A 27,318-nucleotide genomic window follows, 5' to 3' on the forward strand; every position below is an offset into this window, starting at 1 on the left:
TTCCTAAAAAGTGTGCATACAGATTATAAATGGAAAAAATCATAATAAAAAATAAATACATAATAGCTCTCAGGTAATCTGTGTTATGTACGTGTATACACATGCACACACAATTGTGTGTACACATATACAAACGCACGCACGCATCCCTCAGACCAAAGACATCAGAGCAAAAAAGGATAAATATATATGCATTTCAGAACATATAGATGTGCATATCCAAGTCCATATAGACGTCAAAGTAATGGACAGAGAACAAATAATAAAGATCTTCTTTCTCTTTTTTTCCAAAATTCTGTCTCATGATATTCCCGCTTCAAAAGAGGAAAAACTCCGAAAGTCACCAGATATTCCCATTTATATATAAGAAGGAGTCCAAGAGTCACCAGATGCAGGTAGAAAATAATAAGTGACACGAGACGTGGCAGGAAAAACGGGTAGATAACTATGGGCACCAAGAAAATAAACTAAAAACATACAGACAATATTAAAACCAAAGTATACAAAAAATATACAAAAAGGGGGGGGGGGGGCAGGGACGCAGAGAGGCAGAGAAACCCTAAAAAAAATCTCACAAAAATGACACAAAGCCCAGGGACTCGTTGAGTCCATGGGGGGTCATAGTGCCAAGGATGGTGATCCACCTACATTCGCTCTGGGCCAGTGGGCGTTTTATATCACCGCCCGTGATCCCACTTTTAATGTGCTGGATGCCCCTCACCATGAAGGATTTGGGATTACAGTCATGATAGATCTTATAATGTCGGGGTATGGTTTTCAATTGAGATACATCCGAGACATCTGCCACCTTAAACTGACGGGACGTCAAGCCAATATATATTTTAGAGCACCCACAGGTGGCATAATAAGCCACCTGGGTGGTGCTGCATGTAATGTGCTGGCGGATGGAAAAGGTGCGTACTCCGTCAGCTGATTGAAAAGTAGACGTCAGCAGGACGTTTTTACAGGCCACACAATGACCACAGGGAAAACATCCCTGTGGAGGGCCACGGGAATCAAAAGCGTTTTTCCTATAAGGGATATAATGGGAATGCACTAACAGGTCTCCCAAGTTGGGACTTCTGCGGTACGTCATGATAGGACGCCTCGGGAGAAACCTCTTTAAACTGGGCTCAGTTTGCAAAATGTCCCAGTGTCTATCAAGGCATTCTCTCATTGTGTCCCACTCCCCATTAAAAGTGGAAATAAATCTCACCGTGTCCCGTGACTCCCTCTTTGGTGGAGGATGCAAAAGAGCAGAACGTTCAAATTTTTTGGCGCGATTATAGCCCCTTTTAATACTACGGTGGCTGTAACCCCTCGTGCCTGCTGCTGGAATTTCTGATCAGAAGAACAGATGCGCCACATGCGCAGAAATAGTCCAACTGGGATGGCCCTAATCGTTGCATATGGATGGCAGGAGTGCGCATGGAGGAGAGAATTGACGGCGGTGGGCTTCCTGTAGACATCCATTTGGACATATAGTTGTTGATCAACTATAATTTTGATGTCCAGGAAGTTCACCTCTGTTTGACTGTGACTATACGTCAATTTGATGTTGAATCTGTTAGAATAAAGTTCCTCCATGAAACATTAAAGTTGATGTTGCGACCCCTGCCAGACGATGAAAAGATCATCTATATAACGTAGCCAGCACTGCACACGGTCCACAGCCGCACGCCCTCTCCCAGAAACCCAGGAAAAGGCCAGCGAAAGAGGGCGCACAGGCTGCGCCCTTGGCAATGCCGCATTGCTGTAAATAAAATAAGTCTTTAAAAATAAAAAAATTATGAGTTAAGATATACTCAAGTAACTCCAAAACCAAATCACAAATAGGGCCATCCAAGTTGCTGCCCCTCAGAAAAAACCTGCAGGCTTCAATACTGTCCTGGTGGCAGATACAAGTATACAATGATTCTATGTCAGCTGTGACTAGTATCATATCAGATTCGAGGAACATCCCATCAATCCTTGCCAGGACGTCCATTGTGTCACGGGCAAAAGAGGGCAGTGCTTCGACCAACGGTTTGAGGTAGTGATCAATAAATTTACAGACTGGTTCGCACAAGTTCACATTGAGAGAATTCAACCCGCAGTGAGGCAGGGAGATTGGGACAGGAAAATCCTACAACGAGAAACACGTTGGATTTTTTGGCTCGAATCACAGGGCCTTAATGAACAATTAAATTTTACGAGTTATCTATAAAATGTGGTACCTGACAGATCCAGCATACTTGATTTTGGCTCATTGGTGAGCAGTGATAATTTTGTCCTTTATTTATGATATTGAGTTATTTCTATATTTGGATACATAGATATGTCTCTCTTTAGGGGTTAATTTGGTTGGTCAACTATTCATAATTAAGATTGTACTACATATTGTTTGTTATTGCGCTCTAGCTCATTTGCTCTTTTATGTCACAGTTTGTGTGGTCATTAGGAGGGATTGTTATTTGTTGCCATCTTGTTTTTTCTCACATTCCTCTGTGATACCCTGTGGAGCGCTAGCTGCGGCGTGACTGACGTTACATCTCCACCACATTCATCTGGGAGTGACGCCGCTAGCCTGTGAATGCATGATGTCTATTTCATGCGACCCGCCCCTTTTGTGACGCTTCTCCGGTGCCTGGGACGCAAGTTGCATTCCACTAATAACACACCTCTATTACATGTGAACGGAAGTGACGTCGCAAGTTGGACACGGTAAATCTGAGCGTCCGAGGCATAGTGAACACTCCGCACATTGCACTGATCCTTCGGCTGGCGGAAGGAGACGCCATCTTCTCTGATTCTGATGAACCCTCTGCATCATGGAGGGGGAAACGCGTCAGGCTGGGCTTCCTATCCATTAATGGCTGATAAGTATTAACCTTGTGTTTGCTGACAGACCGCTTTGCAACAGGCATGGTTTTTTTGCATTGAGACATTGTGATACCCCGGAGTGTATGGGGTGCTTATGTTGCATTTGTTTGTCACTGTATGGACTATTATACCCAGCAGGACCTATTAATCAGCATTTTCAAGCCATTTTTGTGATATCCACCTGGTGGATTATTCTGATATTTTGAGTGTAATAACTGTGCAATATTCTATATGATCCATTTCTGAGTGCAATGATTATGTAATACTGATTGTTTTTTTGAGACTATTGTTTCATCCAGTCTCATCATATGTTCTATGTGTAGACGTTTGAGCTTTTTTGTAAAAAATTCTTATTGGTCTGTCATCTGTTTGCAGCAGAAGCTCTTTTTACTCCGAGATAAGATATATAAGCTGCATTATTTAAGCTTTTTTTTTACTTTGAGATGAGTCTACTCTATTTTTGTGGGTCGAGTGCTTATTTTTATACTACGAGATAAGTTCTCAGCACTGTTGCATCTTCCTAAGAGACATCATTTAGTTTCTCCACTAGGGTTTTTTTTGGGTGTATATGTATGTTTGTGTTTTTTTTCTGTGTATCCTTCTCTGTTTAGCAGGGATTAATAGGGTGTTTTAGGGCTACCGACGTTGAGCAGGGGCGCCACATCGTCAACTAGGGTGCCAACCTCCGCAGTCAGGAAGGGATCTGTTAGGGTCTAACAGGGTGAGCATAGCTGCCCCTGGTATCTTGATTATTAAAAAAAAAAAATTTTTGTGAAGTATTGCTCTATACCCTACAAGTTGGGATTTTTTTTTTTTTCTTAAAAGAGGTTCGCACAAGCCCCCAATGCCTGACACAATTGGACGTCCTGGTGGATCCAAAGGATCCTTATGGATTTTGGACAAGAAGTATATGGTGGTTATTTTGGGGAATTTGGTCAATAACCGATCATAGATTTTCTTAGGGATAATCCCTTTATCCAATGCTGCAGAAAGGATTTCCTCCAAATCATTGGAAAAAGCCCTTACAGGATTATGGTCCAGTCTAAGGTATGTCCTCCTGTCCCTCAGCTGTCTGAAGGCTTCCTTCTCATAGAATCATAGAATTGTAGAGTTGGAAGGGACCTCCTGGGCCATCTGTTCCAACCCCCTACTCAAAGCAGGATTCGCTAAATCATCCCAGTCAGATGTCTGTCCAGCCTCTGTTTGAAGACTTCCATTGAAGGAGAACTCACCACTTCTCGTGGCAGCCTGTTCCACTCATTGATCACTCTGTCAAAAAGTTTTTTCTAATATCTAATCTGTGTCTCCTCCCATTCAGTTTCATCCCTTTGCTTCTAGTCTTTCCTTGTGCAAATGAGAATAAAGTTGATCCTTCTACAATGTGACAGCCCTTTAGATATTTGTAGACAGCTATTAAGTCTCCTCTCAGTCTTCTCTTTTGCAAACTAAACATTCCCAAATCCTGCAACCTTTCCTCATAAGACAGGGTTTGCAGACCGGTCACCATTCTGGTCGCTCTTTTCTGAACTTGCTCCAGTTTGTTGATGTCTTTTTTAAAATGTGGTGCCCAAAACTGGACACAATATTCCAGATGAGGTCTGACCAAAGAGGAGTAGAGGGAAATAATGACTTCACGTGATCTAGACTGTATGCTTCTGTTAATACATCCTAGAATTGCATTTGCCTTTTTTGCTGCTGCATATCACACTGTTGACTCATATTCAGTCTGTGATCTATTAGTATATTCAAGTCATACATATTTAGAGGCCATATCACTATATTTCCCCCCTTGTCCGCTGATTTTATCACTGTATCTGAATAAGACCGCAATTCATTTAAAGCAGAGCGCTGCTTGGCGGTCATGTTGTCGGATCTCCATTTCGTAGTGATTTTCCGGAAATCCTCGACAACCAATCTGGTAAATATTTCCACGGCGGGACATAAGGACAAGGGCGAGAATTTAGTTGATCGAGGTAAAACTGACGAAGGGAACATAACTGAAAGACCAATGTCCTGTTCCCGCAATAATTCCTCCAATGCTGACAGAGCCTCATCCTCCACTTGACTATCGGTAAGGGGATCCTGCTTTTCACCGCCATATAGCTTTTTACAAACCAGCTTTCGTGAAAACAGATACAAATCCTTTATGGTTGTAAAAGGATCGAATTGGTTAGTGGGAGAAAAGGTTAAACCTTTTGACAGTGCATCAACCTGAATTGGAGTTAAGGTATAGGTAGAGAGGTTAATTACCTGTGGAATCTGATTTTTAGCCTTACAAGTTTTTTTTAAAAACAGTCCCCTTGGATTTATTAATTTGAGAGTCACGATTGGTGCCAGAGCGTGACTCGACAAACTTTGAGTTGGATCTAATAGATCCCTCACTGGAAGCAAAAGAGGTGATTGACGTGGATCTCGTCTGAGAAAAATTCTTGGATTGTTTTGATTTGCGATTCCATCGATACACAGAATTAGTTTGGTGGTCACTCACATCTCTTTGGAATTTTTTTGTCTTTAATTCACAGATTTCCTTTTCCCATTTTAAAAATTCAGCATCCAATTCACGATTGAGGGCTGCCGATTCTTCCGCTGACATATCCTTTTTCAGTGTATTTTGCAGTTCCTCAATTTCAATATCTAAGGCTGTGATAGTACTCCTATTCAACTGAATAAGTAACTCCATAAAGCCTTTGGAGCATCCACTAGCCAGGTCCTCCCATTTCTGTCTTATATCTACATCCTTGACCAAAAAAGAGGGAAACACTTGGACCCGTAGACCACGTGGGATCAAACCCTTCTCAATATATTTATTCAGAAAGGCGCAATTCCACCAAACCTTGATGCGTCTATTCAATAGAGACTTGCGCTTCCTGCCTGCCTCTCTGACATCTCTACCAACACCTGCCACGTTTGTTCCGGAAGTATCATTAAAAACGTCATCGATGTGAGACAGCCAGGCCTGCTCCCGTGCCTTATAGTTCATATGGGGCTTGGAACGGGTAGCTGTGAGAAACACAGAAACAATTAGAACAAAACAAAAACCCTCAAAATGCCATATTATTTACAGGACTCCTTGTTCTCTATTATACTACATTATTGAAGATAGTTCTTAATGACATTGGCTGTATGTTTTTAGTCATCCTGCTACAGAATAAATTTGGAGCCAAGCAAATACTTCCCTGATGGTAGTGCATGACTTAAACCTATAAAGAACTGAGTTCAAAAGCACTTTAACTCCTTAACTTCCAGAGGTATTTTTGCTTTTTGCTCCCTTTCTTCCCAGAGCCATAACTTTTTTAATTTTTGGTCAATATGGCCATGTGAGGGCTTGTTTTTTGCAGGACGACTTGTACTTTTGAACGACACCATTGGTTTTGTGCTGGAAATGGTAAAAAAAATTTCAAGTGTGGTGAAATTGCAAAAAAGTGCAATGGGGGTTTTTTTCCCCCATGTTCACTAAATAATAATCTTTATTTTTATGTAGCGCTAACATATTCCGCAGCGTTTGCACACATTATCATCGCTGTCCCCGATGTTGCTCACAATCTAAATTCCCTAGCAGTATGTCTTTGGAGTGTGGGAGGAAACCGGAGATCCCGGAGGAAACCCACGCAAATACAGGGAGAACATACCCTTGGTGGGATTCGAACCCAGGACTCCAGCGCTGCAAAGCTGTAGTGCTATCCACTGAGCCACTGTGCTGCCCCTAAATGCCAAAACTGACCTGTCATTATGATTCTCCAGGTCATTACGAGTTCATAGACCTCAAACATGTCTAGGTTGTTTTTTTTCTAAGCTCAACATATTCCACAAGAAGGTATATCATGTGGAAAAAATGAAAATAAGAGAAAATATTGATTGTTAAAAAATGATTCTTTTTTAAATATTATTAAAAGGAGAACTTAAAAAGACAGGGCAAAAGGCCTCCAAAAAAAGGAGGATAGGCTGCGGCACAATACACACACAATAATAACCCTGTAGATTTAAATATAAATACAAAAATGGTTCTTGCATGCAAAAGTAATAATAATAATTCCTGCCAGAGTCAGTGCACCATAGTAGATGACAATGAACACATTGCATGTTACTACTAGGTTTTGCTAAAAAGGCAATATTGCAGGTTGCCCGTGTGGCTATGGAAAAAGTAGATGTAAATTAGATGTAAATATAAAGAGGTATTGACATGCAAAATAATCACTGCAGGGTTCAACATGCCTCAGTAGACAAAAGCCATTGTTTGTTACTGCTGAGTATCTGCAAAGGAAACAGTATTGCACATTGCCCATGTGACTATTAGCGTCCTGAGTGTGCTAAAGGGTTAATGAGTACAGAGTATAATAGAAATAAAGAGCCTGGTAGAAATCGGGGACTGGTTGTTAATACCTGAGTTAGAAGAATGTGCCGGATTCGGAGCAGCATCCACCGGTAACAGCTGAGGGAATGCTGCTGGAGTCTCCCCCCGCCCGACGAGCGCCGTTTCGCTATGTAGCTTCTTCCAGGGGCGTGACCAGTCCCCGGTTTATACCAGGCACTTTATTTCTATTATACTCTGTGACACAGAAAGAACACACAGTATGGCAAACGTGCATAAATACTCTGTTGTAAAATATATGTAACAGTAAGCAGCAAGTGCTAATAAAAGTTGTTAATAAAACCAGGGTATTTTGTGGATGTTACACCGCTCCGCCATACTCACCCGGCCTCCGCTCCCACGCCGCAGTCGCCCTCCGCTCCCACGCCGCAGCCTCTCTCCACCCGACGGCCGCGGCGGTCACCTGAGACAGACCCGCGACCGATGCCTTCCCTGCATGCTATGCGCATGCGCCATAGGCCGCGGCCGCGCCTCCTTCCTGCTTCTTATGCTCCGGCTGTGCCCTGACCCGGAAGCACATTTGGACCAATGGCTGACCAGACGGGGCCATATCAGGCCGCTTCCCCCTGAGGGAGGCGCCTGATCGTTGTGTTTCCTGACACTCTGGCCTCTCTCCATCGTGCACACTCTGCTCCTGCAGTTCCTGTCTCGGCTGCTCCTCACAGCAGCTTCTCAGTCCTGCTACCCGTGTTCCTGTCGTCCTACTCCAGTCCTGCCTTCACTGTTCCTGCCGTCCTACTCCAGTCCTGCCTTCACTGTTCCTGCCGTCCTACTCCAGTCCTGCCTTCACTGTTCCTGCCGTCCTACTCCAGTCCTGCCTTGTGTTCCTGCCGTCCTACTCCAGTCCTGTCTTCAGTGCTCCTGCCGTCCTACTCCAGTCTCAGTCTTACTCCGGTCCATCCTGAGCCGCCCCTCTCGGTACCGGCTACCGTGGTACTCGAACCCCTGGGCCTGCTCCTAACGGTCCCTGTATAGGGGTCGGTTCCACCTGGCAGCTCGCCCGGGGTCCCTCGGTGCCACGGTCCAGAGGGTCCACTCTCGGAGCTCCCGCTCCTGACCACCCACGCTAACAGTGGATACGTTTTTTTGCAAAAAAAATGTACACTAAGCCACTCCACAACGTCACGGTGTACCCTTCTCGGAGCAGTCCTATCTAATATATTTAAAACCTGAACATGTGAACAATACCTTCATGAGCAGGGTTCAGAAAGGTGCTGCCCGGTATGGGCTCGCTGGGTAAAATGGCTTTTTATGTGCATGTCCCAAAAGAGAGAGGCGGGGATCTCCCAAAGCTTGCATAAGCAAGATATCAATAGATTCAGAACACATGCACAGAAAATGAACAGGTCAGTAAGACCCTGTTCACACCACCCAAGAACTAAGACACAGAAAGAACACACAGTATGACAAACGTGCATAAATACTCTGTTGTAAAATATATGTAACAGTAAGCAGCAAGTGCTAGTAAAAGATGTTAACAAAACCAGGGTATTTTGTTGATACGTTTTTTTGCAAAAAAATGTACGCTAAGCCACTCCACCACGTCACGGTATACCCTTCTCGGAGCAGTCCTATCTAATATATTTAAAACCTGAACATGTGAACAATACCTTCATGAGCAGGGTTCAGAAAAGTGCTGCCCGGAGTGGGCTCACTGGGCAAAATGGTTTTTTATGTGCATGTCCCAAAAGAGAGAGGCGGGGATCTCCCAAAGCTTGCATAAGCAAGAAATCAATAGATTCAGAACACATGACACATGCACAGAAAATGAACAGGTTAGTAAAACCCTGTTCACACCACCCAAGAACTTTTGGGACATGCACATAAAAAGCCATTTTGCCCAGCGAGCCCATACCGGGCAGCACCTTTCTGAACCCTGCTCATGAAGGTATGGTTCACATGTTCAGGTTTTAAATATATTAGATAGGACTGCTCCGAGAAGGGTATACTGTGACGTGGTGGAGTGGCTTAGCGTACATTTTTCTGCAAAAAAAAGTATCAACAAAATACCCTGGTTTTGTTAACATCTTTTATTAGCACTTGCTGCTTGCTGTTACATATATTTTACAACAGAGTATTTATGCACGTTTGTCATACTGTGTGTTCTTTCTGTGTCTATTATACTCTGTGCAGCTCCCTGGCACAATTTACTCATTAACCCTTTAGCACACTCAGGACACTAATTGTCACATGGGCAATGTGCAATACTGTTTCCTTTGCAGATACTCAGCAGTAATAAACAATGGCTTTTGTCTACTGAGGCATGTTGAACCCTGCAGTGATTATTTTGCATGTCAATACCTCTTTATATTTACATCTAATTTACATCTACTTTTTCCATAGCCACACGGGCAACGTGCAATATTGCCTTTTTTGCAAAACCTAGTAGTAACAAGCAATGTGTTCATTGTCATCTACTATGATGCACTGACTCTGGCAGGAATTATTATTATTACTTTTGCATGCAAGAACCATTTTTGTATTTATATTTAAATCTACAGGGTTATTATTGTGTGTGTATTATTATTTTTTTACATCATTGTATACTGTTTTGCCGCAGCGTATCCCCCTTTTTTTGGAGGCCTTTTGCCCTGACTTTTTAAGTTCTCCTTTTAATAATATTTAATAAAGAATCATTTAACAATCAATATTTTCTCTTATTTTCACTTTTTTCCCACATGATATACAGTTGTGGCCAAAAGTATTGACACCCCTGCAATTTTCTCAGATAATACTCAGTTTCTTCCTGAAAATTATTGCAAACACAAATTCTTTGTTATTATTATCTTCCTTTAATTTGTCTTAAATGAAAAAACACAAAAAGAATTGTCCTAAAGACAAATTGGGTATAATTCCACACCAAACATAAAAAAGAGGGTGGACAAAAGTATTGGCACTGTTCGAAAAATCATATGATGCTTCTCCAATTTGTGTAATTAACAGCACCTGTAACTTACCTGTGGCACCTAACAGGTGTTGGCAATAACTAAATCACACTTGCAGCCAGTTGACATGGATTAAAGTTGACTCAACCTCTGTCCTGTGTCCTTGTGTGTACCACATTGAGCATGGAGAAAAGAAAGAAGACCAAAGAACTGTCTGAGGACTTGAGAAACCAAATTGTGAGGAAGCATGAGCAATCTCAAGGCTACAAGTCCATCTCCAAAGACCTGAATGTTCCTGTGTCTACAGTGTGCAGTGTCATCAAGAAGTTTAAAGCCCATGGCACTGTGGCTAACCTCCCTAGATGTGGACGGAAAAGAAAAATTGACAAGAGATTTCAACGCAAGATTGTGCGGATGTTGGATAAAGAACCTCGACTAACATCCAAACAAGTTCAAGCTGCCCTGCAGTCCGAGGGTACAACAGTGTCAACCCGTACTATCCGTCGGCGTCTGAATGAAAATGGACTGTATGGTAGGAGACCCAGGAAGACCCCACTTCTTACCCCGAGACATAAAAAAGCCAGGCTGGAGTTTGCCAAAACTTACCTGAAAAAGCCTAAAACGTTTTGGAAGAATGTTCTCTGGTCACATGAGACAAAAGTAGAGCTTTTTGGGCAAAGGCATCCACATAGAGTTTACAGGAGAAAAAAAAAAGGCATTGAAAGAAAAAACCACGGTCCCTACAGTAAAACATGGCGGAGGTTCCCTGATGTTTTGGGATTGCTTTGCTGCCTCTGGCACTGGACTGCTTGACCGTGTGCATGGCATTGTGAAGTCTGAAGACTACCAACAAATTTTGCAGCATAATGTAGGGCCCAGTGTGAGAAAGCTGGGTCTCCCTCAGAGGTCATGGGTCTTCCAGCAGGACAATGACCCAAAGCACACTTCAAAAAGCACTAGAAAATGGTTTGAGAGAAAGCACTGGAGACTTCTAAGATGGCCAGCAATGAGTCCAGACCTGAATCCCATAGAACACCTGTGGAGAGATCTAAAAATGGCAGTTTGGAGAAGGCACCCTTCAAATATCAGGGACCTGGAGTAGTTTGCCAAAGAAGAATGGTCTAAAATTCCAGCAGAGCATTGTAAGAAACTCATTGATGGTTACCGGAAGCGGTTGGTCGCAGTTATTTTGGCTAAAGGTTGTGCAACCAAGTATTAGGCTGAGGGTGCCAATACTTTTGTCTGGCCCATTTTTGGAGTTTTGTGTGAAATGATCAATGTTTTGCTTTTTGCTTCATTCTCTTTTGTGTTTTTTCATTTAAGACAAATTAAATGAAGATAATAATACCAAAGAATTTGTGATTGCAATCATTTTCAGGAAGAAACTGAGTATTATCTGACAAAATTGCAGGGGTGTCAATACTTTTGGCCACAACTGTACCTTCTTGTGGAATATGTTGAGCTCAGTATTGAAGTGACTTTGCCTTTCTAAAAAAGGACTATGATATTTGTTTTTTATCTAAGTAATGAAAAAAATTTTAAATTAAAAAAACCAAAAAACAAAATTGCGCCATTTTCCATTACCCATAGCGTCTCCATTTTTCGTGATCTCTGATTGGCTGAGGGGGTATTTTTTTGCTTGCCGAGCTGATGTTTTTAATTATACCATTTTGGTGCAGATGCGATCTTTTGATCACCCGTTATTGCATTTTAATGCAATATTGCTGCGACCAAAAAAAACATAATTCTGGCGTTTTGACTTTTTCTCTCGTCATGCCATTTAGCGATCGGGTTAATTCTTTTTTTTATATTGATAGATCGGGCGATTCTGAATGCAGCGATATTAAATATGTGTATGTTTGATTTTTTTATTGTTTTATTTTGAATGGGACAAAAGGGGGGTGATTTGAACGTTTATATTTTTAATATTTTTAAAAGTTTTTTTTTTTTTTTTAACTTTTGGCATGCTTCAATAGTCTCCATGGGAGACTAGAAGCTGCACTTGTCCGATTGGCTCTGCTACATACAGGCGATGATCAGATTTCCTGTATTTAGCAGAATTACTCACTTGCTATGAGTGCCGACCACCGGGCGGCGCTCATAGCAATCCGGCAGTGACAAACATAGAGGTCTGCTGGAGACCTCTGGTTTTCATGCTGACACATCAATGACCTGCAATCACGTGATGAGGTCACCAATGTGTGGGATTTCTGCCGCGCTAGCCGGAAGCGCAAGTTAAATGCCGCTGTCAGAGATTGACAGCGGCATTTAATGTGTTAACAACAGTGGGTGCATTGCGATTCCACCCTCGGCTGTTAGAGGCACATGTCAGCTGTTGAAAATAGCTGATATGTGCCAGAATTGATGTGGGCTCAGCACTGGAGCCCACATCAAAGGGAGGGATTCCGACATCGGCGTACTGTTACGCCCGATGTCGGAAAGGGGTTAATAAAAAAAATATATATTTTTTATTAGATCAACAGCATGATAGTTTTTTTTAAATATTTGGTTTTAAAACAGAAACCACAGTGGTCAAAGAGATGACATAACGAAGAATATAAATACTGGAAATGTAGAGCAATACGTGATATGCGTTGCAAATAACTTAAAGGAATAGGACATAAATGCACAATGATGTAATTGTAAAATGTGATAATAAGTACATGCATGTTTATAATATACCAAGTGGTATAATAGGTGAACAAATGTCAGTGCTACATGTATCATGCGTTACTTGAATAGTGACGTATGGATCAGGGTATAAAACACAAAGTGCATAAGTACAGAAATGATCCATTGCTTATCAAGATTAAAGTGCCTAATGCCATATCACATGAACATGATTCCACATACTAAACATGATTGATTAAATTGCAAAAAATGAACGCATACCAGAATGTGCCTGTATAAGTGCAATAGTGTCAGGCTCAACGCACATTTCAGCACTGCCTTTTCACGTGGTCAGTCAATGGTAGTGCATTATGTAATTTGCCTGAATTTCTTAGCATTGATGACACTATTAATCCTGTTGTCAGTTCTGAGCTGATGGCACTGCTAAACAGCTCCTGATTTCAAAGGAAAGTAAGCATGATGTGTTTTTTCATCTGCTGCACTAAATTTCCTTGGCTAACCACTTAGTCTACTGTGTTGAATGTTGCCTACGGTATTTCATGATGCTTTTTTCAAAAGGGCTTGAACAGCACGTATTGAAATCCAAATCTGATTTCAAATCTTTGCCTGAGACACACTGTGTTGATGCAGTATAACTACTGTGGAAGATTGGCTCACTCGGCTGCACTTGGAGGTAGACACAGGTACACTGTCTCTTTAAATCTTCCACTGGTTTATTATTTGTATGCAGCATAAACCAGTGCTGAGTGAAAATAAACACAACCCTACGAGCAAAATAGGAAGACCAAAACAAAATGGTGTACATACAGTCTCTGCAGCTGCGGCGGTCCGCCCACTCACGATATAACAACCAGGTTCAGTACGGTTTAACACAAACACTTCTCTGGAGCTGCTGACACCAGACACACCGAACCCCAAATGACTAAGATGGCTGTCTAACTACCTTTTAAACCCAACCCTGGAGAGGAGATGAGGTGAACAGCCTCCCACCAGCTTTTCAGCAGTTCACTAATAAGCCTAGCCCTTAAAATGGCCGATTAACCCATCTCAGCACCTGGTGTGTTGGAGCAAAGTTCTAGGTTTCAGATCACTGAAGCTAACAGCCACAGTGAAACATATCTCCCCACCAGTACTTTGCCAGTGACTTTGTCACACTGCCTTTATGCTGTTGCTGTGCTTAGTATTGTCATGGTGCATGATCAGAGACATTACACTGTCTTGGACAACCTCATCTATGTAGCAGAGATTGGCTGTTCCTCATCTAATTTTAAGTTGAATCGGTCAGCTCATTTTGGTGATGCAAAAATATGCAATCTCTTGATGGCCATTACATTTTTAATGTTCATATACTTTTTCTGTACATGTAATTTTTATTGTTGTATTCCCCCAATGTTGTCTGCTATAAGTTTATGAAGCTAGTGTGCTCTGAAAGCTGTAAGTAGTCGGTTTGTTATATGTTGCATGCCTCCTAGTCCTCGATATGTTAATACATCACTAAGATGTATGCCCATACTTGGTGCTTTAAACCTGACTTTGTAAGTTTGTTTCCAAAATCTCGCTTATTCGTGGCAAAAGAGAGCTCGGTCCTCAGACGGGTTGAATTAACATACTGTACACAGAAGTACCACAAGTGCTCTAAAATAGTTCCGTGGATGACACAAACTGTTATCCCGCCATGACTTACTATTGGATATTGTCTGGTAGGGGTAACCGTGAAGTCCTTCTGAGTTTCAGCAGTACAGACACCCATGCTGGCACACGAGTTCTGTGCTACTTCATACTAGCAAGCATTGGTCTCTATGACACATTATAAATCATAGCTCCATGTAGATATGTTCCGTGTAATGATATAAAATACTGTTATTTGCTTGTTATTTTTATGCTGTGAATATACTCTCTACTTACGTGTTGTATTTTGTGTTCTTTTTCAGCATCTGTTGCTGGGTCTTGGAAGATTCCAGTTTTTCTCATAATCGTGTTCCTGATGACAGTGGGTACACTGCATGAGAAACAGTCTGTTCAAGGGTCATCGGGTAAGGAGATGTAAAAAACCCAAATTGTGACTTGTTATTTCTTAAAATGCTAATAGACGTTTCAAATTGATTCACAGATATAAAGATTTGAAGGTGACCATGGAGGTACAATCTATGTGGTTTCCACTTTTTCTTTCACCTATCATTGATCGGCAATAACACATTCCCGGCCTTGCACTGCCTTTTCATGTCCTAATGGTCAGTTCTATTAAAACTTGAAAAGGCAGTGTAGTTTCGGAGTTGTAGCAGAGGGATTGAGTGGTGCCAGAGTTTGCTGCTCTCAACACTTTATTTGCTATGGACAAAGCAACTTCCTCAAGAATAGGGAGTCACAGCATGAGATTGCTCCTTCTTGACGCGTTATTGGTTCCTTGCAATGTGATTGTGGGGTGCTGTTATATGGTTTGCCATAGATCACGGTCTGCTAGTCAGCCTGTACATGGAACATGTTATAAAAGTATATCATCATTTATCCTGCAGGGTGAATGCCAAATAAAACAAAATATGAAAAACCATTGCAGAATTGCAATTTTCGTTAAATCCTCTTCGCATAAAATGAAATAAATAATGTAGCCATCCCAAAAGAGAGAAAATCTACAGTTGTTAGTCTAGAACACAGAGCAACACAGTACAACAAATGTGAAAAAATACTCTGCTGTAAAAAAAATTCCGACGCATGTGGCCTGCGTACCCTATTTTTAACATTGGGTACGCAGGTTGTGCGGATGTATGCGGATGCCTCAGCATACGTCGTTTTGACGATGCGGCGCCCGCATAAAATTCCAACATGATGCGTTTGACGCGGGTCGCCGCATTGTCAAAACGACGCATGCGGAGGCATCCGCATACAGCGGCATGACCTGCGTACCCAATGCTAATGATAGGGTATGCAGGCCGCATGCAGAAGTATGCGGCCGTAGGCGGAGATGACCGGTGGAGGTGCGGCCGTGGGTGGAGCTTCACGGAAGTCCAAAGACGGCCGCAGATCCTCCATATGCAAATGTGAAGCCAGCCTTATGCAAAGAAGAATGCTCATGACTCAGAAAAAACTCATGGCTGTCTTATTATGATTCTCAAAAATAAATATATATATATATATATACTGTGTGTGTATATATATATATATATATATATATATATATATTTATATATATATATATATCTAATATATAAAGCTCAAGTGTGTGTGTGTGTGTGTGTATGTATGTATGTATGTATGTATGTCCGGGATTGGTATCCGCACCGTCGCAGCTACAGCCACAAAATTTGGCACAGTCACACGTCTGGACCCCGAGCGTGTTCTAGGCTATGTTGTGAGGCAAAATTTTAAACCCGCTCGTTCCAATTCACCAAACAATTTTGCCCCTATCTACATAATGGGGAAAAAGTGTGTGTGCATCAAGCCCTGCCCTTCATTGTGATGTCACAATTGTTGCCATGGTGACGCTGATTCATCATAGGTTGCAATGGTGACGGTTATGTCATAACAATTGCCATGCTGATGATGATGTCATAATGGGTATATGCGCACGGGACTATGGGATGGAGGATGTGTGATGAGTATATGGGCACTGGACTATGGATGGAGGATATGTGACGGGTATATGGGCACGGGACTATGGGATGAAGGATATGTATGACGGGTATATGGGCACGGGACTATGCGATATAGGATATGTATGATGGGTATATGGGCATGGGACTGTGAGATGAAGGATGTGTGATGGGTATATGGGCATGGGACTATGGGATGGCGAATATGTATGATAGGTATATGGGCATGGGACTATGGGATGGAGGATGTGTGATGGGTATATGGGCATGGGACTATGGGATGGAGGATGTGTGATGGGTATATGGGCACTCAACTATGGAATGGAGGGATATGTATGATGGGAATATGGGCACGGGCCTATGGGATCGTGGATATGTATGATGGGTATATGAGCACTCGACTATGGGATGGAGGATAATTATAATTTGCTATAACTAATGACAGTTAGTTACTATGCCCGGGCAGCGCCGGGCTCTTTAGCTAGTGTATGTGTGTGTGTGTGTGTGTGTGTGTGTATGTATATATATATATATATATATATATATATATATACAGTGCTGTGCAAATTAATTGGGACAAAGCATTTTTTTTAAGTAAAATCGTAAGTTGGTTACCAGTCAGTGATTCAAACCAGTTTTAACTGCTTTGAACAGGCACCCACAGGCCGCGACCAATCAGCGACAGGCGTAGTCGGGCGCAGCGCTCAATGTGCGATGGTACCTAGGGTCCGGAGAAGAGGAGACTCTCCTCCAGGCCCTGGGTACCATAAACCAGTAAAAAATAGAATTAAAATAAAAAATAGCCATATACTCACCTTCCGACGGCTCCCGGACTCTTTTCCTCCTCTCACCACGCGCCCGGCACCTTCCGGTCCCAGTAATGCTTTGCGCGAAATACCGCTGAAACGTCATCAGCGGTGTTTCGCGCAAAACATTACTGGGACCAGAAGGTGCCGGGCGCGTGGAGTGGAGATTGGGGGCCGTCGGAAGGTTAGAATATGTAAAAAATAGAATTAAAATAAAAAATAGTTACGGTATATACTCACCTTCCGACGGCCCCCGATCTACACGCTCCACGTGCCCGGCACCTTCCAGTCTCAGTAATGCTTTGCGCCAAAGACCACTGATGATGTCGCACTCTCTCATCTTCGGTCCTTCGCGTTAAGCCTTACTGGGTCCTGAAGATGCCGGGGCAGGAGTGCGCATGAGAATCTCACATGCGCATAGCGCTATCCGGCGCCATTTTCCTGAAGACACATTTGCAGTGTGTCTTCAGGAAAATGGAGCCAGACAGCGCGGTATGGGCATGCGCGTACTTCGGCGCCAGTGCCACACTCCTCCCCGCTCCCCCAGCCTCTGGCAGAACGGGACAGTGCTGGACCACAGGAAAGATGGGGGAGTATAAATGTTTTGTTTTTTTTTTGTATGTGTGCAGTTTCTTAGGGGTGAGGGGGACCATGCATACCAGGAAAGAGGGGTGACGGGACCATGAATACCAGGAAAGGGGGGTGAGGGGACCATGCATACCATGAAAGGGGGGTAAGGGGGACCATACATACGAGGAAAGGGGGGTGACCATACATACCAGCAAAAGGGGATGAGGGTGACCATGCATACCTGAAAAGGGGGGTGAGGCATACCATGCATACCAGGAAAGGGGGATGAGGGTGACCATGCATACCAGGAAAGGGGGGTGAGGGTGACCATACATACCAGCAAAGGGGGGGTGAGGGGGACCATGCATACCAGGAAAGGGGGGTGAGGGTGACCATACATACCAGGAAAGGGAGGTGAGGGTGATCATACATACCAGCAGAGGGGGGTGACGGGACCATGCATACCAGGAAAGGGGGGTGACGGAACCATGCATTCCAGGAAAGGGGGGGTGAGCGGGACCATGCATACCAGGGAAGAGGGGTGAGGGGACCATGCTTACCAGGAAAGAGGGGTGAGAGGACCATGCATACCAGGATTGAAGACGGATTATTCTGTTGAAATGCGTTGTGGATAATAAAGAAGCTTTTTAACTCCCCCTTTCCATTTTTTGCGCTCCTTTTTGACCGGGTTTATTGTACTGCTCTAGTATTTTAAAAAGGGGAGACATAAGGATTGAGAAGACGTTGTCTGAACAGCTGACATTCCATTGAAGAATGCTCTTTCACGATTATTCGAATCTGAAGATCATGGTCTGTGACCTGTCCGTCTGCACTTGTGCCTCCTTAGCATATAACTTCAATGGATGATTACTGAAGAATGCCGACACAGATTTCTTAAAAAAAAACATATAAATTTAATCTGGATTAATCGCCATTATAGGCATGTATTTACCTTACAATCCAAAATCCTACTGACTGGTCCTCTTTAATTAGATTAAATGATAAGTGGTGTTTAAAAAAATCCAGAATTATGGTAATTTATTTATTTTCTATTTTACTACTTGTGCAAAAGAACAAAGAAAGAGAACAAATTATTAGTTTCTGATACCCATAATTTTTTTTATTTTTCTGTAGACCCCCTACAAGTAGGAATTAAATGAGTTTTCCAATACAAGATGTCCTGAATTAAATCAATTGAGATTATCATATAAAACAAAATGATGTGTTTCCACCTCATGCAGTAGCACCGTTCCAGCGAAGTCGTACCGCTGTTCTAGGAGACTGATGAGAGGTTATTGTGTCGCATGCCAGTTGCAGCCAGTGGACAGCCACTCGTCAACTGCAGTGCATCAGTATTCCTTCAGGGCGCCCACTCAGTTGGCCACAGCCGATGGTACAACAATGTCACATCAGTCTCCAGGATCTGTGGTACCGATCTCAATGGAATGACGCCGACAGTATATACTGTTTTTATTTTACATGGGGTCTTAAATCAAATAAACTCCTGGTGTAGTTATAGCTTCATTTAGGCTGTGTTCACACACAGCGTTTTTTTCGCGGTTTTTCCCGCGGATTTGCCAAAAAATCCGTGGGAAAAACGCGAAAAAGAAGCTTCCCATTAATTTCAATGCATTTAGCACTTTTTGTGCACATTGATGCATTTTTTACCGCGAAAAAAACACATCGCGGTAAAAAACGCAGCATGCTCATTAATTTCGCTTTTTTTTCCGCGTTTCTGGCTTTTTCCATGCGTCTAGAAACCGCAGGAAAAAAAAATGCAGAAAAAACGCGCGGTTTCTGGGAAGGGAGTCCTGTTTTTCAGCAGAAAATTTCTGCTTCGTGTGCACTTAGCCTTACACTGAAAGATAATCATGAAAAAGTGTTCTTAAAAACATGATAATCTTTAAAGCAATGTTCACACGTTCAGTATTTGGTCAGTATTTCACATCAGCATTTGTAACCAAAACCACTTCTGTATTTATCACCCAATCCTGATTTTGGCTTACAAATACTGAGGTGACATCCTGACCAAATACGGAACATGTGAACATGACCTCAGAGTGAACAGGCTAATATCGCCCGGTGCATGAGCAAAACACTTGTTGATTGGGTGACATAATATGCTCTATGCACATCATTTCCTGCCTATGTAAATAGTCGTTTAAAGGACCACTGATCGGGTTTACTGATCAGCAGTCGTATCGTGATGTCAGGTGGTCAATGTATATGGACTTGTATTCTAAAAGAACTCCTGCACTCCCAGTATTGCATCGAGAATATCGATACTGGTATCATTTGAGAACCATTCCGTGCTTTAATATAACGTGATCTAGTCTGTATTTTCTTTCCACAGTAAGCATGTAAAGTTGGGATTGTATGCATACATGTTTGTCAGTAATTACTAGGTAAATGATGTGTGATTTTAGTACATACGCCATGGATAGTTTTCATTTTTTTTAGACATTAGAATACTGCGTTTGAGACATTTACTTTATTTTTTAACTTTTCATTTGTAGCCACGGTACTTCCTGGCCAAATGATAACCATTGCGGCATCAACTATTGCCATGGCAATATCCATCACAGGTTATGAGGAATACCAGGAAGAACTGACCACAAGACAACCTCCAGGTGACTGAGTACTTTGTCCATGACGTTTATTGTAATGTTATAATCAGAAACGTAATAAGAATATCATGTTTGTGAATGTTTAACCCAGTTTTCACCTTCCTGATCAGGACAATTTTTCAAATCTGACATGCATCATTTTGTGCTAATAACTGTGGAATGCTTCCACATATCCTAATGATTCGGTGATTTAGTTTTTTTTTCGGTATCACATTGTACTTTATTTTAGAGGTAGATATAAAGCAATGTGATTTTTTTAATGAAAATATCTGAAATTTGACAAATATTTTGAAGACTTTGCAATTTCAAACTTTCTTCATCCTAGGCTCCTTCCCAACATGGCCAATTTTTGTTGCCTGTTCATTTTTTACTCTTTTCCGCCCCTTCTTTTTCTAAGCGCCACAACTGTTTTATTTTTATATCCACGTTGACATATTAGCTATTGTTTTTTTTTTAGGACGAGATGTAGTTTTGAATGATACCATCCATTTTACTGCATAGTGTTCTAGAGAACAAGAAGAAAAAATGACAAACAGTAAATTTTTATTTTTGTGATTAAAAAAACCCTCCAATGACTTATCAGCATAAGGGACTAATGCAGCCAATTAAAAGTTGACATGTCATCATTCCCTGTAACTTTGGCTCTTCATACTTGGTGGATTTTGGAAAATTAGTTGTAATTCCTATTTCAATGACAACCTTCCATTTTTTAGGGTTGAGACTGGAGCATGTTCCAGCACCTGAATAGTTTATATCAAGGACATATTCAAAATTGTTTTCTCTGGGACAACCGCTAAATTCACAGAACATGATGTTGTGATGATTTACATAGCTAGTGGTCAGACTGCATGTGATCTGTAGATGGAATACTTGGTGCTTGTACTTTAACTATGCTATGATTTATGGAAACTGATTTTATGTAATTAATTTATTTCTTTATTTTTCAGAAGAATTTGTTAGAAATGAGACACCAACCACACCCAGTTCATTTTCATTAGGAAGACAAAGAAGTGATATTGGAGGATTTCTTAAAAAAAAGAAAACCAGCGACATCTATTTTGTTTTACTTGTATGGGCCATAGTCATTGTCCAGCTATGGCTTCATCTGTGGATCGTACAGCTCCTTCCAGTGCCTATTGCTGGTAAGCACCTATGACAAAGTTCATCAGGAGCCAGACTCCCTACACCTATATTTTATAAAGTAAATTAATAAGGGACAGTGGAATTCTCTTACTGGGCTGATATTTGGTACCTGGTGTTATAGCTAGAAAAGTAGATCATTGTTACTCTCATCTCGTGTACTGTAATTTAGGCTCTTTCTCTGAAGAGATATTAGAAATAATAAATGTATCTTGGGCAACATGGGGAATAAAATCTTTTCCGAACTTGTGCATACACTTTTGGAAAGACCCTAAAAACCATGTCTGACACCCCAACTCAGGTTACGATATGAGGCTGAAGCAAAGATTGGTCAACGATTTTTCACTCTAAACTTGTGATGTTTAGATTGACAACCTTCATTACCCACCCATGCCTGTGTGACGAACTTTACACTTCTTTACTTCTGCCTTCAGTGGTCTAGAATTATTTTTAATTCAGTGTGAATAAAAAGTCAGTCTAATGCTGGTTTAGCACAAAAATACAATTATATGTTATATTTATCTAATGGTATAAAGGAAGGTGCTTTTTCGTGGATTTGGTATCACTTGCATACTTATGAAGTTTCAAAAGGAAATGATGAGAACTGTACCTATTTTGTAGTTGATCACGTAATGTGGCAAGGCAAACCAAATGGTAAAAAGACATGCAATGTGTACACCTTGGGTCAGGAGACCCGAATCCGTGCTCAGACTGTAAGATGGGAAACTATCACATGACATGATAAACTATCACAGTGATCAAAATACAAAAAAGTAAATAAAGCCCCCCTTTATCACCCCCTTAGCTTGGGACACTTAATAAAATAAAGAAAATATATTTATTTTTATTTTTCCTTTAGGGTTAGAATTAGGGTTAGGGTTAGAATTAGGGTTAAGTTTGCAATCAGGGTTAGGGTTGCAATCAGGGTTAGGGTTAGGGTTGCAATCAGGGTTAGGGTTGCAATTAGGGTTAGGGTTAGAATTAGGGTTAGGGTTGCAGTTAGGGTTAGGGTTGGAATTAGGGTTAAGATTAGGGTTAGGGGTGTGTTGGGATTAGGGTTTGGCTTGTGGTTAGGGTTATGGTTGGGGTTGGGGTTAGGGTTGGGATTAGGGTTAGGGGTGTGTTGGGGTTAGGGTTGAGATAGAATTGAGAGGGTTTCCTCTATTTAGGCACACCAGGGGGTCTCCAAACGCGACATGGCGCCACCATTGATTCCAGCCAATTTTGCGTCCAAAAAGTCAAACAGTGCTCCCTCCCTTCCGAGCCCCGACATGTATCCAAACAGTGGATTACCCCAACATATGGGGTATCAACGTACTCAGGAAAAATTTCACAACAACTTTGGGGGTCTAATTTCTCCTGATACCCTTGGGAAAATTAAAAATTGGGGGCTAAAAAATGATATTTGTGGAAAAAAATATGATTTTTTATTTTCATGGCTCTGCGTTATAAACTTCTGTGAAGCACTTGGTGGTTCAAAGAGCTCACCACACATCTAGATAAGTTCCTTAGGGGGTCTAATTTTCAAAATGATGACACCTGTTTCCACTGTTTAGGCACATCAGGGGCTCTGCAAACGCTGCACTCTTTCCTTTCCGAGCTCTACCGTGTACCCAAACAAAGGTTTACCCCCACTTATGGGGTACCAGCATACTCAGGACAAACTGGACAACAACTTTTGGGGTCCATTTTCTCCTGTTACATTGGTGAAAATAAAATATTGCGGGCTAAAAAATCATTTTTTATTTTCACGGCTCTGCGTTATAAACTTCTGTGAAGCACTTTTGGAGTTCAAAGAGCTCACCACATATCTAGATAAGTTCCTTAGGGGGTCTAGTTTTCCAAATGGTGTCATTTGTGGGTGGTTTCCACTGTTTAGGCACATCAGAGGCTCTGCAAATATAACATGACGCCTGCAGACCATTCCATCAAGTCGGCATTTTAAAACGTCACTACTCCCTTCCGAGCCCCAACGTGTGCCCAAACAGTGGTTCCCCCCCACATATGGGGTACAAGCATACTCAGGACAAACTGGACAATGACTTTTGGGGTCCAATTTCTCCTGTTACATTGGTGAAAATAAAATATTGCGGGCTAAAAAATCATTTTGTGACAAAAAAATGATTTTTTATTTTCATGGCTCTGCGTCATAAACTTCTGTGAAGCACTTTGGGGTTCAAGGAGCTCACCACCTATGTAGATAAGTTCCTTAGGGGGTCTAGTTTTCAAAATGATGTCACTTGTGGGGGGTTTCCACTGTTTAGGCACATCAGAGGCTCTGGAAATGTAACTTGACGCCCGCAGACCATTCCATCAAGTCGGCATTTCAGAATGTCACTACACTACTACCCTTCTGAGCCCCGACATGTGCCCAAACAGTTCATATATGGGGTACCAGCGTACTCAGGACAAACTGGACAACAACTTTTGGGGTCCAATTTCTCCTGTTACATTTGTAAAAATAAAATATTGCGGGCTAAAAAATCATTTCTTTATCGCCTTATTGGGGGACACAGATTACCATGGGGTGTATGCTGCTGCTGCTAGGAGGCTGACACTATGCAAAACAAGAAAATTAGCTCCTCCCGGCAGTATACACCCACCGACAGGCACCAAGCACCTCAGTTTGTGCTTAGTGTCTGTAGGAGGTGGACCGGGATCTCCCCAGATCCGCAGTTAACTTTTTTCCCTTAGGTTTTCTAGTAGAACGTTTTTAATTCTTTGTCTTTTGTCTTTCAGATTCAAGTCTGGAAACAGGGTGTAAGTTTCACCCTGCTTTCCCATATCAGGCAGCTGAGCGAGCAGTGTGGCGTACCCCACATCGCAACTCTCAGTACCGCTGGCAGGACTTTTTCCCTATCACCTTCTGGTGCTATGGGTTGTGGACAGGTGGCTGGTCCTTGCCAAATCCCCCTCCTCACCCCTCTCTCGGGACAGGGCTGAGAGGAAGACGGCGATCGCAAGTAGTGCATCCTCCTCATCCAACAAGAGGTTAACGCTGTCTTCTGCAGGATGCGGGTACAGAGGACATTTCCCAGCGGCTTGCCTTATACTCGTGGGCCCCTGTGATCATCCTCTTCAGGGACGTCAGGTAAGTGCCTGTACGATCCCTCCAGCCCCGCAGTGTTACCAGAGAACCATCGGCAGTAACATCTACAGGCTTCCCTGTTTGAATCTCCCGCCTCTCTCCCCTGCCTGCCGCGCACCGCTCTCATCAGCCATGCGCCTTCCTATCTATATTCAGGGGGCACAGAACAATTCACAGCCTGGGCAGGGATTTCAAGGGAATCTGCGGGCATTGTACCTTAATATCGGCGTTTTTATTGTCCCGAGTAGTTATCAGGCATCGGGCTGCGGTGGCATCAGTTTCACTTTCACTTTCGTTTCAGCTGCTTTCAGCGCACTTTCTCCTCCTTCTGAGCGCGCTTTCCTGCGCGCCTTTCCTATCCTATCACAGGGCTCCTTTCTCTTTTGCCTAGCCAGCCCCTTTCTCCCCGCGCCCTCCTCGCTGCCCTTATCCAATCGCGGCTCAGCTACTAAGCTCCGCCCGCCGCTTCCTCTATACAGTAGTTCCTGGTCATCTTTTCTCTTCCTGTGTTGCGTGGGGGACACTTCGGCTTTCTCTGCTCGCCTGAATCTCGGTAGGCTCTGCGGCTCAAAATGGCTCCTCTCCGCATTTTTTCTCCCTAACTCGTCTGGCCATTCAGCGCAGGTTACTTATGCCCAACCCTTCAAGGGGTCTCAGCTTCAGGCCCACAGCTACCCACTACGCTTGTGCGCGCTGTAATAAGACGTGGGCTTCAGGTCAGTCATCCCCCTTCTGTCCGTCCTGCAGACCTTCCATTATGTCTGCCTCTCAGGAGCACACCGAGTCCCGGGATGAGGATACTCCACCTCCCCCAGAGTGGGCCGTGGTAATGTCTGACTTGACTAAAGTTTCTCAGTCTCTGATCCACGTCTTAGAACGATTGCCTCAGCTAGCTACAGCCACCTGCGCACCAACCGCCTCTCAAGGTGAGTCGTCCGCACCTGACCGCGACCTTCAGAGGGAAAGATCGGGCAGGAGTTCTAGGCGATGACTCCCAATCGGGGTCTAGTTCAGACGCCGACATCGCATCTAAAACACGGGACATGGTCGATAGTCTCATTTCGGCTATCTCCCAAACCCTTAAAATTAAGCAAGATAAAGCGCCCCCTCAGGAAGGCTCTGTGCTCTTTAAACGAGCAAGGCCCCCATCTCGAACTTTTCCCAATCACAAAGAGTTCGAGTCTACCTTGTCCAAACACTGGGAGCGCCCTGAGCAACGTTACTCAGGCCGCAGGTATTTAGACGTGCTGTATCCCTTTGATGCGGACCTGCTCACAAAGTGGACCAAGACTCCCGAGGTGGATCCCCCAGTGTCACGGATAGCCTCAAAAACGGTTCTATCCCTTCCAGATGGGGCATCGCTTAAAGATCCTACTGACAGGCAGATTAAATCTCTGGCTAAGTCAATCTTTGAGGCATCCAGCGCCTCCCTCTGTCCTATTTTCGCATCCGCCTGGGTGGTGAAAGTCATTTCCGCTTGGGCTAAAATTCTTCGCAAGGGCATCTTAGCGAGAGCTTCTCAAGACAAGTTAGCAGATCTGGCAGATCAGAATAACCATGCGGGTAAATACCTTTTGGCCGCCTCCTTGGACGCGGCCGGGTGCGTAGCTATGGCTAACAGCAACGTAGTCGCTATACGCCGAGTCCTTTGGCTAAAGTCGTGGAATGAGGATACTACTTCAAAAAAGTCGCTTACTAATCTGCCATTCCATGGCTCTAGGGTCTTTGGAGCCAAGCTGGATCAGATAATCTCCAATGCCACTGGTGGTAAAAGCACTTCTCGACCAAAATGCTTTTTTAACAGAAAGGGTTTTCGGCCGTTCAGGTCTTTTCGTCCCTTCTCTTCCACGGAAAGATCTGCTCAGCAAGATCGCTCTTCCACCACTAGGGAGCGGGAGCAGCAAAAAAAAAAAAAAACCTTCTTACAAACCCGCTCCCCGCTGGAGATCTAGAGGTCTTCAGGCGCCAGTTACGGCAGGTTTTCCTCCAAGTGACGGGTCACCCCCACCTGGAAGTTTTTCCAGGGTGGGAGGCAGACTTTCCCTTTTCGTCGATGCTTGGCTGTCCGCTGTCGACGACACTGGGGTCAGAAAAATCGTCGCATCCGGTTACAAGATCGAATTTGCTTCCCCCCCAAACAGACTGTTTTTCCTGTCTCGACCCCCGAGACAGCGGTCCCTGATTCCAGGGTTTCTTCAGGCCATTTCCTCCCATCTTTCCGCCGGAGTGATTGTTCCCGTCCCCCCAAACGAACGGGTTTCAGGGTTCTACTCAAATCTCTTCGTAGTCCCGAAGAAAGACGGCTCCCTTCGCCCAATTCTGGACCTCAAATTGCTCAATCGCCACGTGAAGATTCTTCATTTCAAAATGGAGTCCCTTCGGTCGGTGAGAGCCTCAATGGAACCCGGAGAATTCCTCTGCTCGGTGGACATATGGGATGCCTGTCTTCACATACCTGTTTGTTTGCAACATCAGAAATATCTTCGGTTTGCGATTCAGGAAAATCACTACCAGTTCACGGCTCTCCCCTTTGGCCTAGCCTCTGCTCCCCGTGTTTTCACGAAGGTGATGGTAACAGTCATGGCCATCCTTCGCTCCAGGGGGATCCTCATCATCCCTTATCTGGATGATCTCTTGATCAAGGGCTCGTCCCGCCAAGACTGCCTTCAGAGTCTTCAGATAACCCTGGACACTCTCTGCCGTCTCGGATGGCTAGTCAACAAGGAGAAGTCCATTCTGATACCCACGCAGCG

The 27,318-nt window shown here is 43.2% G+C and overlaps 1 protein-coding gene across 7 annotated transcripts in view; it reads left to right on the forward strand.

The window, feature by feature from the left end:
• TMEM245 (transmembrane protein 245) overlaps positions 1–27,318 on the forward strand; it is a 167,117-nt gene that overhangs the window by 19,992 nt on the left and 119,807 nt on the right. For 5 of the 7 annotated variants that reach the window (XM_073587763.1, XM_073587762.1, XM_073587757.1 and 2 more), the window contains exons 3-5: positions 14,679–14,780; positions 20,227–20,340; positions 21,285–21,479. In XM_073587763.1, coding sequence (XP_073443864.1) covers positions 14,679–14,780; positions 20,227–20,340; positions 21,285–21,479 — 411 coding nt within the window. The remainder of the gene's footprint in view (positions 1–14,678; positions 14,781–20,226; positions 20,341–21,284; positions 21,480–27,318) is intronic. The other 2 variants (XM_073587758.1, XM_073587760.1) reach the window with 1 other exon arrangement.

Source organism: Dendrobates tinctorius, unplaced genomic scaffold (genome assembly GCF_039654945.1).
Source record: "Dendrobates tinctorius isolate UK_male_01 unplaced genomic scaffold, ASM3965494v1 ptg000102l, whole genome shotgun sequence".
Lineage (NCBI taxonomy): Eukaryota > Metazoa > Chordata > Amphibia > Anura > Dendrobatidae > Dendrobates > Dendrobates tinctorius.